General features: G+C 56.4%; 2 protein-coding genes across 2 annotated transcripts; one reads left to right on the forward strand and one right to left on the reverse strand.

Moving 5' to 3' along the window:
- PEBP1 (phosphatidylethanolamine binding protein 1) lies at nt 1-2,756 on the reverse strand. The gene is made up of 4 exons (XM_074843931.1): nt 2,584-2,756; nt 2,031-2,140; nt 1,346-1,446; nt 1-896 (listed from the first exon to the last, which is right to left on the reverse strand). Exons 1-4 carry the CDS (start codon nt 2,716-2,718, stop codon nt 679-681), a joined length of 564 nt encoding a protein of 187 aa, XP_074700032.1. The 5' UTR covers nt 2,719-2,756; the 3' UTR covers nt 1-678.
- Nucleotides 2,757-3,877: 1,121 nt separating this feature from the next.
- On the forward strand, nt 3,878-13,219 carry VSIG10 (V-set and immunoglobulin domain containing 10). The gene is given in 9 exon segments (XM_074843925.1): nt 3,878-4,012; nt 4,014-4,158; nt 4,897-5,181; nt 8,897-9,178; nt 10,023-10,316; nt 10,841-10,951; nt 11,395-11,407; nt 12,306-12,466; nt 12,628-13,219. Coding segments are annotated over 9 exon segments (1,494 nt in total). The 3' UTR covers nt 12,696-13,219.
- The last annotated feature ends 824 nt before the right edge of the window (nt 13,220-14,043 follow it).

Genomic DNA, 14,043 nt, shown 5'->3' on the forward strand with positions numbered 1-14,043 from the left:
CACCTGGGTAAGTTTTTAATTGCACTGTGAGCAAACAGCACATTAACATCAGGTCACAACAGAATTTGAACAAAACAAAGTGGTCTCTCAGCTTTGAGTGGCAACAGAGAGCAGAAAGTAGTGCTATAAACCAGCTTCCCCGCCTCCTCCTCCAGCTACACCTTCACTGCTTCAGTGGGTCACTGCAGTGAAGTGGAGGCGCTGGCCAAATACTTGAGGGTAAAAATACAGAAAAAGGGGGGGAGTTTCCCTTAGACTGCCATCTCCTGTCCTGGAAAGGGGAGACCACACAGCCAGCACCCACCCCAAAGTGGTTTGTACCCACACCACTGTCACACGATACTATTTCAGTACAGTAGAGACACTGAAGTGACACTAATTCACAAAGGTTTCAGTTTCCCTTAAACAGGTCAGCCTGAAGGGGGTGGCCCTTACAGGGACGCCTTGTCCTCTGGCTAGCGATCGCCTCTACCTATGGGAGGCAGCTGAAGCACAGCACAGGCCCAGCCACACCGACAGGGCAGCAGGGACAGCGACAGGGTTACGGTTCCAACGGTCAGTGCAGGAGCAGCTGGGATCAACTCACTAATCAAACAAAACTACAGTGACATGCTCTGAGAGGCCTGGTCTCCAGGGGGGCAGGGGGTGCTGCACAGTGCTTTTTCGGGTCCCCTCACCCTACTTCCCCGACAGCTGCTCATAGAGCTTCGGCACATAGTCATCCCACTCCGCCTGGTAGCAAGTACCAGCCACTGGCACCCCCAGCTCATACTTGCTGCGGAAAGAAGCCACCTTGAACTTCCCTCGTTTGTCACCAGAGCGATTAGACAGGACGGGCTCATTGCAGGTCAGCTGCTTCGGCTGCTCGTACACCAGCCACACGTAGCGGTGCAGCCCTGTGGGGAGGAGACAGCGTTACAAGCGCCGGTCACCCGCAATTCCCACGTTTAAGGTTTGCTCTGAAGTGACCCCAGGAGCGCAGGGAAACAGACGCCTGCCTTCTCCAGGATCAGAAGGCTAAGTAGGACGGAGCTAAAGGAGCTTAGAGAGATGCACTAGATATGCTGGAATAGCTCGTGTCCTGCTTATGCTCATCCTCTCCCCCCACCAGGCACCACTGCCTACACCTGCAGGCACAACAGCCCCGGCCTGCCGCCAGACCAAGGGCTGCTGGCGATATGTGTCCGTGCTGACCGTGGCTACAAGCAGCAACACGCAGTCCTGCGTGGGCCACTTCTACAGTGCAGCACCTGCCAAGCAGGCAGCCAGTCTTCTGCAGGCCTCCCCTCTCTCCCCCGTGCCCGCTGGGCTCAGGGCGTGGGCGCTGCTGCAGCCAGGTACCGACCTGTTCCTTTGGGAGGTCCAGAGCCAACATAGTCTGACAGCACAGTCCCACTCCCCACATTGTTGCCTTTCATGTTGGTCACCAAGAAGTGATGCCATTCCCTAAAAAGAGGAGGCAGAATCCAGTCAGACTGCATCACAGTGCCAGCTAAGACGCTTCATTACTCCAAGCTGCTGCTTTTCCATAAGGCTGTCAGTGTAAAGGTACTGGAGCTAACAGCTGCCCCTCCTGGTTTGCCAAACCCAAAGAACACTGGTCCTAGAGCAGGTCCTACCACCCTCAGGATGCAGAGCCTGTCAAAACCAGCTCTGTCATCCTGCCTTGTGGCTCCCTAAGAGTGGTCACAGGCTTCCGAGCCTGATCTGAAAAAGGTGAGCTGGTCCCTAGTTTAAAACTCCACTGCTAGCACAGACAGACCTAATTCCAACTCGCACATGTGCCAAATTAGAGCGAGCAGCAGATGCTGTGCTTCTCCAACAGACCTCCAAACACTCCTGGCAAAAGCAGCTGCTCCTCCCTGTGCTGTCCCTGACTCAAGGAGAGATGCAAGGGCACTGTTTCTATTTTAAGCCCCAGACTCACCGCTGCACCTTAGATGGAGCACATTCCCCACCTCCTCCTGCTCAGACCTCGAGGGATGCTCTATTATCCCCAGGCAAGACAGGGAGTTGCCCACCCCCATTACCTGAACTTTGGGTCCTTCCTACTGGGAGCATCTGGGTCTGTGAGAACCAGGGTGTAAAGCTTCTGGGGATCGCAGCCATCCCACTCGATGCTGGTGGGGCGATGCTGGACCTGGAGGGATGACAGTGTTAGCACGAGCTGCCAGCCCTGCTGCCTGCACCACACAGCCTGCTGCACCGCACACGGAGGCCACAGGTGACCAGCACAGGCAACAGCACCCGAGGAGTTCAAGGCCATTCGTGCCAGCAACACCCGAGGAGTTCAGGGCCATTCGTGCCAGCAACACCCGAGGAATCCAAGCCCATTCGTGCCAGCTCCCACGCAGCCTCTGAGAGCCGCCAGGATTTCTCCTGCAGCACGGAGCCAGGCCTGACCGCGCCGTCCCCGTACAAGAGTCGACAGCAAAAGCAGGGCCCCTCTCGCTTCCCCCCCGCACCCGGGCAGGTTCCGATGGGGTTCGCCAGAGCGAAGACGCAAGAGGCCCGGCCGTCTCCCGCCATTTTGCCGCGCCCCCGTGCGACACACCCCCGAGCGCGGCGCTGGGCCCTGCTCACCTGAGTGGGCGTGAGCACCTTGCCCAGCTCGTCTATCTCCACAGAGCCATACTTGACCCGCAGCGGGTTCGCCGGCTTCTGCTCCACCTCGGTGAGGCTCAGCGGCCCGCTCCACAGCCCCAGGTCCACCGGCATGGCTGCTGCTGCGCCCCGCTGCGCGCACTGCGCCTGCGCAGCATCCGCACCGCCCCCCCGCTCCCATTGGCGGAGGCGCCGCCACGCTCCGCTCCCATTGGTGGAGACGCGCCGCTAGCCTTTCCCCCGCTCCCGCTGTTAGGGCGCCCCCTGCCGGGCGGCCGCCCCTGTCTTCGCCCGGGCCGGGAGGCGCCGAGGGCTGCAGAGCGGGCACCTAAACCAGCGCTGTGCCCTTGCTTAACGGCCGTTAATTAACTCGTAATTTATGTGCCAGGGCCCAGTGGATATCAGCACTCTGCTCCGTGCACGCCTTGGCCCGGTGTGTGATGGCTGCTGGGAAGCTGGCCGTGTTGTGCCTTCCCCAAGCAGTAGGGTGTCCCCAAGGGAGCTGAGGATACTTCGTGCCTTACAGCCCTTGCTGGGGGGTAATGCAGAGAAGCAATCCGTGTAACAAACCGGCCTGGAAGTTGCTATCTGCAATGGTGGACAATGCAGGACCATTGGATCCATGGCATCAGTCACCAAAAAAAAATACTGTCATGGGGACAATTTCTCCTAACACACCCGAGGCCAACATTTAACAGCATGCTGGCTGCGCTTTGTTACATTCACCCAGGGGAATCCGAGGGACACCTTTAAAGAAACTGAAAACATCCATACCTTTCTCTTTCCTTGTTGCCTATTTCCTTGGGACCTCTCCAGCAGTGGAGAGGCTCATCCTTTACCCTTTCTTGCTTCCTTCTCCCAGTCCCTCTTCTGTCTGTGCTCTGCTTCTTTCCTCTCCAGCTCTGGTTTAAGCTGCTGCATTGTTGTTTTTTTTTAATTTGCCCATGCCCAAGAATCATACAGTTTGTGGCACTGTTCACAGTCATTTATCACTGTTCTTCCCACTCCCACTGCTTTTGGGGTGTCTCTAAGTGGCTGAACTTTGGAAAATCCTTTGGGCGGGGGGGCGTTCGCTTACTACCTTCACTTAGTTTTGCCCTCTGGAAATACCATCCTCCTTGCGTTAAACGTTCCCGATCCTTGGACACCCCCGAAGTCAGCGCCTGGCTCCCCGGGCAGCGAAACCGCCTCCGGGCCGCTCTGAGGGGGCTGCCCAGGATGGTGGGGCGGGGGGTGCCCCCAAGATGGCGGGCGGGGTCGGGGGGCGGCCAAGATGGCGGGCGCGCAAGATGGCGGGTCTGAGGCGGCGGGGACTGACACCCGACCCCCTTCACGGGCCCCGGTGAGCGGGCAGGGGAGGGCGGGTGGACCCGGACAGTGCCGCCCGCCCTCCTCGGCCTGCCCGCTGGGGCGGAGGCCAGGCGGCGCCGCCTCCCCGAGGCGGGAGGCTCCGGCGGCGGCACACGGCGATGCGGCTCCCCGGCGGGACGCCGCCAGCCCGGTTCTTCCTCGCTCTCTGCGTCTGGAGGCTGGTGCCGCGCCGGGAGGCCGCAGGTAGCCGGGGCTGAGGGGAGGGGAGCGGCGACCGTGTGTGGGCGACTGTTAGAGCGGTGCCTCAGCCTGCCATGGTCCTGAGGGGAGCTCCCCAGCGGGCCCTAACACTGATTTCTTTTCTTCAAAAAGTGATTTTTTTGTGCAGAAAGTAACAAGATTTCCCTTTGAAAACAAGCCGGGCAGAGGCTGAGGGGCTGGTAGAAGGGGGCACTCCTGCAGACCCGTGAGCTGGCTGTAGGGTCCAGGTGCCATTTTGCAGGGAAAGGGCAGAGTAGGAAAGGCGAACGGGATATCAACAGTTGTGTCATCTTCCTGGATGGCTACCGATATTGGGGTGGCTTTTGTCTCCTTTTTCAGTACCATGCGCTCCCCTGAGCAGTGCAGGGATGAGGCTACGTGGGCAAGTGGTCCAGCAAAATATTGGGTGACCATGTTGGGTGACCCAGCGTCAGTAGTGCTGTAACACCAGTCATCCCTGCTCCTTCGGGTCACTTGTTTGTTGCCCTTCTCTCTTGGGCAGAAATAGTGTGTCCTTGCTTTCCAGTGGAGCCTTTTAAGCTGCGTCCCTCTTCCTGATCATGCGTCTGCATTAAACGTTATCTGCCAAATGCATCTCGGAGATCCTTTAACAACCCCCTAATAAGCGTTGCAGAGGGTTGATATATATCAGATGTCCAGATGCTGATGGAAGGGGGCTTTGCCGGTTCCCTACTTAACACTGTCGCTTCTGTTTTGCAGGAACAGAGGAAGTGGTCTTTGGGGAGGTTGGAGGAAACATCCTCCTTTTATGCCGAAATGTCTCCAAAGAAGCAACGGAGGTGGTTTGGTTTCAAGGGGATCCACACTCTTTCCCACCACTCTTCTCCTCAAAGGTCGCCTTCCCCCCGGATGTCCGTTTCTCCCTGGTTGACAACAGCTCTCTGCGCATCACAGGGCTGCGTGTGCAGGACGAAGGCAACTACACTTGCAAGGAGGTGCTGAACAAGACGGACCATGAACACAGGGTGCAGCTCCTGGTAGCCAGTAAGTCTGTCCTGTGTTTGTGGGTTTCCTCCCTTGAGTCTCGCAGGTCCCCAGATTCACCTGGCACTGGTGGAAAAATAATGTGAAAAAGGGCAAGGTGGCCTTATAATGCAAAGTCAGCGAGCAGGCTGATACTACGCAATTACTCATTCACTCACAAGCACCGAGACGTGTGTCTAAATGGTCTGTCAAGGATCAGTTGTGTGCAATGCAGAGGACAGAATGCTAGTCATTAAGTCCTCTCTATGTCTCTTCAGTTCCTTCTTCACTGCTTATGATAAACTAGTTTTTGGACAGATCTTTAATACCCTGTAGCTCTTCCAAGGGTGGCTGTTTGCCTCAGAATCTGGCTGACTTGAGCCTTCGTAAATCTTAGGGTGGGGGCTGCTGCTCCCTGTCTTTTCTACCCTTGATTGAAGTGCATGTTTGAAATGGATGTTGGTGTGAGGATGGAGGGTCCTCAGCTGAGTCTTACAGTGCAGCCTTCCGATTCTGATGGAAGCACCACATCCCTCAGATTTCCTGCTGGGAGCGTGCCTGTTGTTATCAGCACAGTCCATTCTTTCAGCCTTTTTTTCCTGTTCTGTCTTTTGGTCCTCTCTGACATTTCCATCCCTCTTTCATTCATTTGTTCTCTTAGAAATCTTCACAGCACAGGTGGAGGATCAGGCTGGAGAGCGCTTGAGTCACTTTGCACGCCGCTGGTGCAGGTCCTTCCTGCTTCTGTAGGGGAACCATTATCTTGCCCGGATGTCCCGGCTCTTCTGTGGAACAGCCCCCTCCAGATTAGCAGGGAGCGCAGGTCCTATGGCTGGTACCACTCTTGCTAGTCATTAAGTCCTCTCTATGTCTCTTCAGTTCCTTCTTCACTGCAGATGATAAACTAGTTCGTTGGCCCTGTCACCAAGTCTGATCAGGTGTGACGTAGGCTCTGGCCCCTCAGACCTAGGCAGTGACCTGCTGTCCTTTATGCCAGCCAAGCCCATATTACAGGGTTGAGAAGAGGGAAAGACTGCTGCCAGTGTGCCTTTTTTGGTGACAGGGCTCTGTGCTCTGTTGGCCCCTTCCTTTCTTCCTGGTCTTTCCATCAACATCTACCATGTGCGAGACCTGTTTTCTGTTTGCATTCAGGGCGTTCCTTCCTCCTTGGTGTTTGGTGAAGGGTGTGTGTTATAAAAGTTGTACCTGTTTTCTACAGATTAAATCTCTGTAAGTTCACATGAGTAAAAATTCCCTTCCTGGGGCGAGGAACCTGTAGATGGGGTTTGGAGGGTCACGGAGGGCTGGAGTGGAGGAATTGAACCTCAGGCTGCTTCAGGGAATATATATGTAGGCATGGGGCTTAGGAGGCGGGAGCCCTAAATCTGGAGCATTGATCCAAAACACTCATGAGCAAAAGATATCTATGGCATGTTGGTGCTGCACTCTGAACTTCATTTATTAGAGTGAAATTAATGTGTCAATTAATTTCCAGAAGTTACAAAGGTGATATGGGACACTGGTGTGCCCTTAAATAGGTGAGAGAGGTATTTCTGGTGGCGCTTTAGATCAGCGAAGAGGCACCAGCAAAGGCCAGAAGTTGAAGCTTCTCAGCGTCAGACTAGAAGCACGGGCCCTGATTTTTCACATTCATTGTTACCGGAGCAACTTAGCCTGGGCTGGAGTGAACCTCTCAGGCATAGACCAGACACCACTGTAAAAGACCCACCCAGGATCTGTAGGATGCACGTGGGACTTACCAGTTGACAGTCTTCAACCCATCTCATGCGTTGTACCAAAAATCTTTTTTTGCTTAAAACTGCATTTAAAAAACCCACAAGCAGTAGAGTAAACATTCTAGCAACACGACAAAGGTGCAGCCCTGCCTTGAGCTGCTGTTCTGTGTTTGTTTTGGATGGGAAGCACAGGGTGTGAAGGAAACATGCAGTTGCACACCTCCAAGGGATTCCTTGGTCTGTTTGTGTGCAATTTGATACACGCCGCTGTTGGCTCTTCTGTGGGCCTGAGGTCCTTCTTGCTGGTGTTTTGTGAGGGTTTTTTGGTTGTGGGGGACTGGAGGTTTTTAGGTTTTTGACATGTTAACATTTTGGGAACAGATCTCTGTTAGCATTTAGACGGAAGAGTAGAGATGTACTGGGAGGGTCTGGGAGTTCAGAATGTGAAGCTGGTGGCTTCAGGAGGCAGGTTCCTGGAACCAGCACAAACAGTGCAGTGCCCTGGCTGGACGTCCCGGAAGGGCTGTGTCTGCCTCACAGACAGCTTCCTCACGGGGCCGTTTCTGGTGATCCAGGCTGACAGGTTGCTCTTGTGAACCACAGCCAGGATTCAGGATCAGTTATGAGACCTCCCCAGAGCTGGGACAGAGGAAGTATTGTAGAGAACTTTCTTGCCAGAGGTGGATGGTTTCAAAGATCATATGAGATGCATGTGTATAGTTCCTGGAAGGCCAAGCCCCGAGAAGGTATGTTCTTGTAGCTCACATGGGGTTTTGCCATGATGTTGTTTTTTTTAACTCATGTCATTTGAAAGTCACTTGAATAACTGCTCTGCAAAACAAACATCAGGCATCCCTCTGACACCTCTTGTGTGGGGCTTGCTTTGGCAGCATCTGATCTCTCAGTGGGGTCTTGTTCAGCGTTGGATTAGGCAAGCCAGCCACAGGGACACAGTGTGATAATTCAGCCTGGATCAGAGTCCAGAATCCCTATGGCTGTTAAACAACACGTGTGTGTGTCTGTGCATGGGGGGGGTCTGTGAAACCAGCTGATGGGAGAGAGACAGGAACTCACACTGCATGAAACAAGCCCTGCTCTGCCTGAAGGGATTGCTCTTGGGTTACTATTGGCTTTTGACCTCCTGCTGCCATCATGTAGTTGTTTCTGTGTTTAAATAACGAACAGTTGTGGTGGTTACCATGTGGCCCTGGCATGAGGCCAGCAGTGACTTACCCTACCTATGTTCTTTCTGGAGTTTGTCCCCACTGCTGCAGTGTGGTGTGGACACAGAGCGTGGTGTGTGGCAGTGACAGTGGTGCAGGAAGGAACGGAGCACACCTGGTTTGGCTTCAGTGGCACATGTCTGTGGCCATGACCCTGCGAGCTGGAGTCACCAGGGCTCCCTGTGGGCAAAGCATCTTGTACACTTGAACAGCCTCCTCCTTCCAGCGATGTGCTGGGCTTGCCAGGGCAGCCTTTGAGCTGGTGGCCCTGAGGAGCTGGTTACTTGTCCCTGGGCAAGAGCCCTGATGCTTTCCATGGCCCCTTGGGAAATCTGAGTGCTTGTTTCAGCGACGTGGAGAGGCAGAGCCTTGTTCTCAAATAGTGTGACTCGGTGTGACCCCCTCGTAGCTGTGGCATGAGGACCAAGGGCAGTGTGGAGATTTTGTTCCCCTGCTGTGTTTTTTGGTGCTTATCTCATCTCCGCTGGATAAAGCTGTGGCAATAATTTGTTTCCTCCCTGCGCATTAGTCCCTCAAGGCTTGGCTTTGGTTACTGTTAGGGGTTTTGCAGGACAGCCTCCGCTTGGTCCCTCTTGGCTGTCCTTGTGCTCCCCTGGGGCTGTGGGATGCAGGTCAGGGAGCAAGACAGGCAGAGAAACCAGGAAGACTTTCAAGGGGAGCAATGGCAAAAACAAGCACTTGCTGGGGATCCAGCCCTGAGGTGCTGAGAGCTGTGACTCGGAAATGTTTCTAACCATGTGCTGTTCTTGCTGACAGATCCACCACACTCAACCCCAAAGTGCTGGGCCGAGACTTCCTCATCGGGGCTGATGCTGCAGCTGTTTTGCAGCTGGCCTGGGGGGTACCCCCACCCCACCCTGCACTGGAGAGAAGAGGGGTATGATCTGGAGAACTCAAGCTGGGTCATCAGCTCCATGAGCTCCTCGGACACCCATGTGGAAACGCTGAACAGCTCCCACCTCTCCCACCGCAAAGTGTTCAAGTGTGTCGGGAGCCATGTCGTCAAGCAGGAGGAGCCTGCGTGCACTGTGGAGATAAGTGAGTTGATTTGCCTGTCTTATTAACTATTAATGAGTCTGCTAATGGTGGAGCAGACAGGTACCCCGGTCATTCTCTGCCCTCCAGAGCACTAAGGCAACGGTCAGGCAAGCCAGGCTTGCGGGCGCTTGCCGCAGGGAGAGATGCTAACAGGCAGCGTGGCAGGGCTGGGCTTGTGCGGAGGTGCCTGCACACAAGTCCTGCAGCTGAGAGCCACCACGGCGTAGGTGTAGGTGAGTTGTGTTTTGGGTACATCTTCAGGGGCCAGCAAATCTCCCTGCACCAAGCTTTTCACCTGTGCAAGCACTTGTGCCTGAGTGACAGTGAGAGGCAGTTTTAGTGCCTTGCTCCTCTTGAGATTAAGTTTGGCAAGGCTGGGTTTATAGCAGAAGGGGTCTTGCATGCCCCCAGGCCCTCTTCAAGCATCTAAGGGAGCTGACTAAAGTGGCTTTTGAAAACCTGAGCTGGATTTGTCTTCCATGGGTTGTCAGGGCTACGCAAGAGCTCTGCTGATCCCAAGGAAAATTCCTGGGCTGCCTTTCTTCTCTCTGCCATCTTCCCACTGGCTACCATCTGACCATTCTTCCCTGGGGATGCAAAGATAGGTGTCAAAAAAAGGACTGAGCAATGTGGAAGTTGCTCAGACCGCTCCTTGGAAGGCTGCTGAAGTCTTGTGAGTGAGCTGAGTGCCAAGCCCACAGTGCTCGAGTCCCAGACTCCTGTCTGACTTCCTTCTGTTAATAATTATTAATCATTAAATCAGATGGCTGATTGCTTGTTATGTTAAACTCCTCCATTCCCTTCTTGACTCTTTCTTTTTTTTTTCCCCCCTTGGGCTGTTCAGAAATCCCTTCTCTGGAGTCAGAGCCCCCAAAGACCTGCTTTGTGGGTGACAACGTGACCCTGACGTGCCGTGTGACCGAGAGCACCCCGGCAGCGAGGCTCACCTGGCTGCGGGGCATCACCCAGCCAGAGGTGGAGATCCAACCCGGAGGGAGGTACCTCATTGCCCAGGAGGGCAACGTGTCCCAGCTCACCATCCGGAACTGCTCCCAGGGCACCGACGGGGGCTGTTACGTCTGCAAGGCACAGAACCCCGTGGGGCTGAGGGAGCTGTTCGTCTGCCTGACGGTGAAGGGTGAGTGGGGCTGCCTGGGGTTGCTGTGGCAGGGATTGAGGAGGAGTAAGGGACACAGTTCACAGGGGCTGCTGGTGAGCCCCCATGGGGCTCTGCTTGCCACTAAGAGCCCTCTGATGCTTTCCACACTCTTGCGGCAAGCATAGATGCAGGACTGGCTCCCTTCATCCCAGGGTGAAAAGGCCCGATCCCCTCGCCTCGGTGTAACAGGCCTGAGGGAGGTGCTTCCTTGGTCCCTCCTGGGGGCTGTGGGCACAGAGGAGCTCCTCCGAGGGCCAAGCTGCTCAAGGTGCAATGGACAGGGGTTGATTTGCTTTCTCTAAATGCACATGGTCGCAAAATTAGGGGCCTTGCTGTGGTGCTTTCTATATCAACAAAACACAAGAGCCTGAAAGTGGGACTGTTGCAATGATGAGAAATGGGAGCTGAGACAGCATCGGGACCTGCTCTGTCTCTTGCACTGAAAATTCCTCATCCATCCACGTCCTGGTGCCAAGCTGACCTCTCGTGTCTCCTCTCCACAGAGCCGGTGAACATCGTTGGGGTGGTGGGTGCCGTGGTGGTCCTGTCCCTGCTGGCTGTTCTCACCATCACTGGGATCATCTTGTACTACAATCCCCTCCTGTGCCTAAGAGGTAGGAGCTCTCCTCCACACAAGCCAGGGAGGGGATTACCCCTTCCTGGGGCGGCCTGGTTTTATCTCTAACCAGCTTGTCCCTTCTGCTGGGCTGGACTCAGCCTGATGATCACCCCAGCCCTTGGGCCTCATCCTGCTCCTGTCCAGAACCCTGTCAGCCCTGGAGGCAGATGGGTTGGAAACACAAGGCTCTTCCCTAGCTGAGTGCTTCAGGCACCTTCTCCTTGCCTTAGCTGTGCTGGGATGGGCCTTCTCCTCTTTCCTCGTGACTTTTCTGGTGCTCCTGTTCTATACGGGGGCAGGTCACCTTCGCATCCGTGCCTCTATGTGTGGCTGCCAGAGACCGTCCTACCGCAGGCAGGACTGGGAGGGGTTGTACAGTAAAACCAGCAGCGCACTGGGGCTGGTTTCTAACTGTCTTTTCCCTTCTCTCCCGTTCAGGTGCTGCGTTCAGGTGAGTGTTGATTTTCCCCAGCCCCGTCCTGCGAGGCCTCATTAGTCCATCGTCTCCTGCAGAGGTGATCTCCCTGTAGGGTGGGGAATCCACCTCGGAGGCAGGAACTGTGCCCAGAGCAAAGCTGTGCTTACGTGGGAGCCGTGCCTCCCGCGGGAAGGGGGTGATGGGGATGAGTGGGACTGGGTGCGGGAGCAGGAGGACGAGGGGAGCAGAGAGCACTCGGCGTCAGAGCAGGAGTGGCATCGTGCTGGAGCGCACGGGTGTGGGAGTGTGGGAGGAGGCTGTGCAGGAGAGCTGCTCCTGGGCGCAGGGGAGCCCGATGGCTTGGACAGTAAATGGAAATGGTGATCTGCCACCCCGTACGGGCATTTGCCCGTGTCCTTCCCCCCTCAGAAGGGATGTCTGATCGTGAACGTGAACAAGTGCCGCCTGGGCGTTCAGGCATGCTGGATTCCTTCTCTGCTTCCTGCTTGCACCCCTCCTGGCCCCGCTCCCTGCCCTTGCCCCTGTTGATTCTGTTCCCACAGCTGTGGTGCTGCGGCAGGGGAAGACTCGTTTCTGAGTGCCTGCGTTTCCCCATCAGTACGGGAGGGGACAATAACTCCCCTCGGGAGGGGTCGTGCGGTTTAGTACGTGAATATTCGTGAAGTGGTTGGAGGACTTTGGAAGATGAATGGGAAGCGGTGCAGAACGCCGTTGGTGGTGTTGCTGCCAGCAGGGTCTGAAACCAGCTGGTCCCTGAGCACGGTTAGTGCAGGATTGGAAGAGTCCATCAAAATTGATTGTTTTGGTGTTAGAGGATTGTCAGAGCCAGGGCAGGCACGGGCTGGAGGGAGGGGTCAGGACAGGCTGTCCTCAGCCCTTCAGCCACCTCCGCTTGCTCTGCCATTCACAGGAATCAAGACTCGGGTGATGTCTTGGTGTTGGTGGACTCAGAAGATGACGATGAGGGGAAGGGGGAGGAGGAGAGCATGAGCAGTTCCACCAAGCACGAGGCGATGGTGCTGGTCAATGGGCACCACATCCAGGCTGCTCACCTCAACTGCCTGACGGAAGGTGAGCCCTGCCGCCTGCCCGCTGGCCCGCTTTTGGGGCCGGACCTGCCTGTTCCCCTGCTAAGCTCTGGGTCTTCCAGGAGCAGCTGCCGTGAGGGAGGAATTCCTGTTGTCCGGCTTGCTGGCTCCTGCTGAGATGGTGCTGCTCTGTGCCCTGCGTAGGTGACGATGGCGAGCAGCGCGCTGGGGTCTCCCTGCAGGACACGGGAGGAGAGACGCGAGGCACGTAGTTCCCATCCCTCCGTGCGGAAGCACACGCAGCTCTGCTGGACGCCCGGCGTCACGCTCGTCCTCATCGCCGTGGGGCTGAGCGTGGGCCGTGGGGGTCCTGCAGCGGGCTGCTTCGGCCAGAGCATCCCCACTTCCTCCTCCCCTCGCCCCCTCCCCACCTTTCATTCCCTCCTTCCCCAGCCTTGTTTCTCCATTTCTCTTCCCCTCTCTTCATGTTCCTCTTTGTCTCGGGTGTTCTTTTTAACAAGGTGGCGCCCGGCGCAGGCAGAGCTGGCGCAGGGGGTCCCAGTAGCTCCCTCCTCTTGATGCCTGCGGCAGACTCCAGTACCAGTTCAGGATTCTGGCCCAGGCACCATGAGCAGCGCTGGGGTTGTGGGGAGCGTGATGGAGAAAGTCTCTGCGGGGCTGCAGGGTCCCAGGATAGCAGAAGAAACAACTGGTGCACAGGCAGGACAAGGGTGATGCTGACTCTAGGGAGGCTTAATTCTTTTTATTATAAATATTTTTTCCTCTAGTCCTTCTGAAGTGTTGCTCCGTTATCTAAGTCGGGAGTTAATCTGTACCTTGCAGTGTGGTTTTGAGGGGGATGCCTGGCCGTGATGGAAAACACGGAGGGAATTTATGCAGGGAGGGGATGAGGGGAGCAGGATCTGCAGGGGGGGATCAGGGCAGCTGTGGAAGGGAGCTGTAGGGTGGGTAACGGAGGGGCCAGGGCGTGCGGGAGGGGAGGGAGGGACAGGTCAAGTCTGAGCCCTCAGCGGGGTCAAAGGGAGGGACTGGAAAGGCACAGCAGGAACAACAGGGAGCAGCCGTGTCCTCAGAGGGGAGCCAGAGGGATCCGAGTGTGCGTGGGGGGCGCGGGAGGCGATCGGTATGTGGGGACAGGAACGGCCGAACAGGGCAGGACGGGCTGGAACGGGGATGGGGGCGTGGAGGGGAACAGCAATAAACTGCGTCAAGTGGGGAGTGAGAGTGCGTGGAGGGTGTCGGAGGAGTGAGTGCACGAGGGGTCGGAGTGTGTGCGGAGGGTAGTGGGGGGAGCTGAGCATGCACTGGGGGAACCAAGGGGATCTGATGGCACGTGGGGGAACGAAGGGGACCCGAGGGCACGTGGAGGGGAAAGGAGGCGCTCCTGGGGCGGGCGGCGAGGAGCGGCGGGGTCTGAGCCCTCCCTGGGCTGCGGAGAAGGACAGTGTGAGATGGAGGAGAGCTGAGGGGGGCCTGAGCGCTTGACGGGGCGGTGGGGGGGTCCGACTGTGCGCGGTGGTCTCTGAAGAGACCTGGAGCCCGAACGGAGGTTCCTGAGGGGCTGGGGGGGACCGGAGTGGGGGCAGAAGGCCCTAAAGC

This window comes from Strix aluco, chromosome 18 (genome assembly GCF_031877795.1).
Source record: "Strix aluco isolate bStrAlu1 chromosome 18, bStrAlu1.hap1, whole genome shotgun sequence".
NCBI classification, from domain to species: Eukaryota; Metazoa; Chordata; class Aves; order Strigiformes; family Strigidae; genus Strix; species Strix aluco.

What these genes read in the sequence shown, in the direction of transcription:
- PEBP1 (XM_074843931.1), bottom strand. Translation starts at nt 2,718, where the DNA reads ATGCCGGTGGACCTGGGGCTGTGGAGCGGGCCGCTGAGCCTCACCGAG. An exon ending in AGGTGCTCACGCCCACTCAG is followed by an intron (nt 2,141 to 2,583) that starts GTGAGCAGGGCC and finishes TCATCCCTCCAG; the next exon opens with GTCCAGCATCGCCCCACCAG. An exon ending in TGGACCTCCCAAAGGAACAG is followed by an intron (nt 897 to 1,345) that starts GTCGGTACCTGG and finishes TCCTCCCCACAG; the next exon opens with GGCTGCACCGCTACGTGTGG.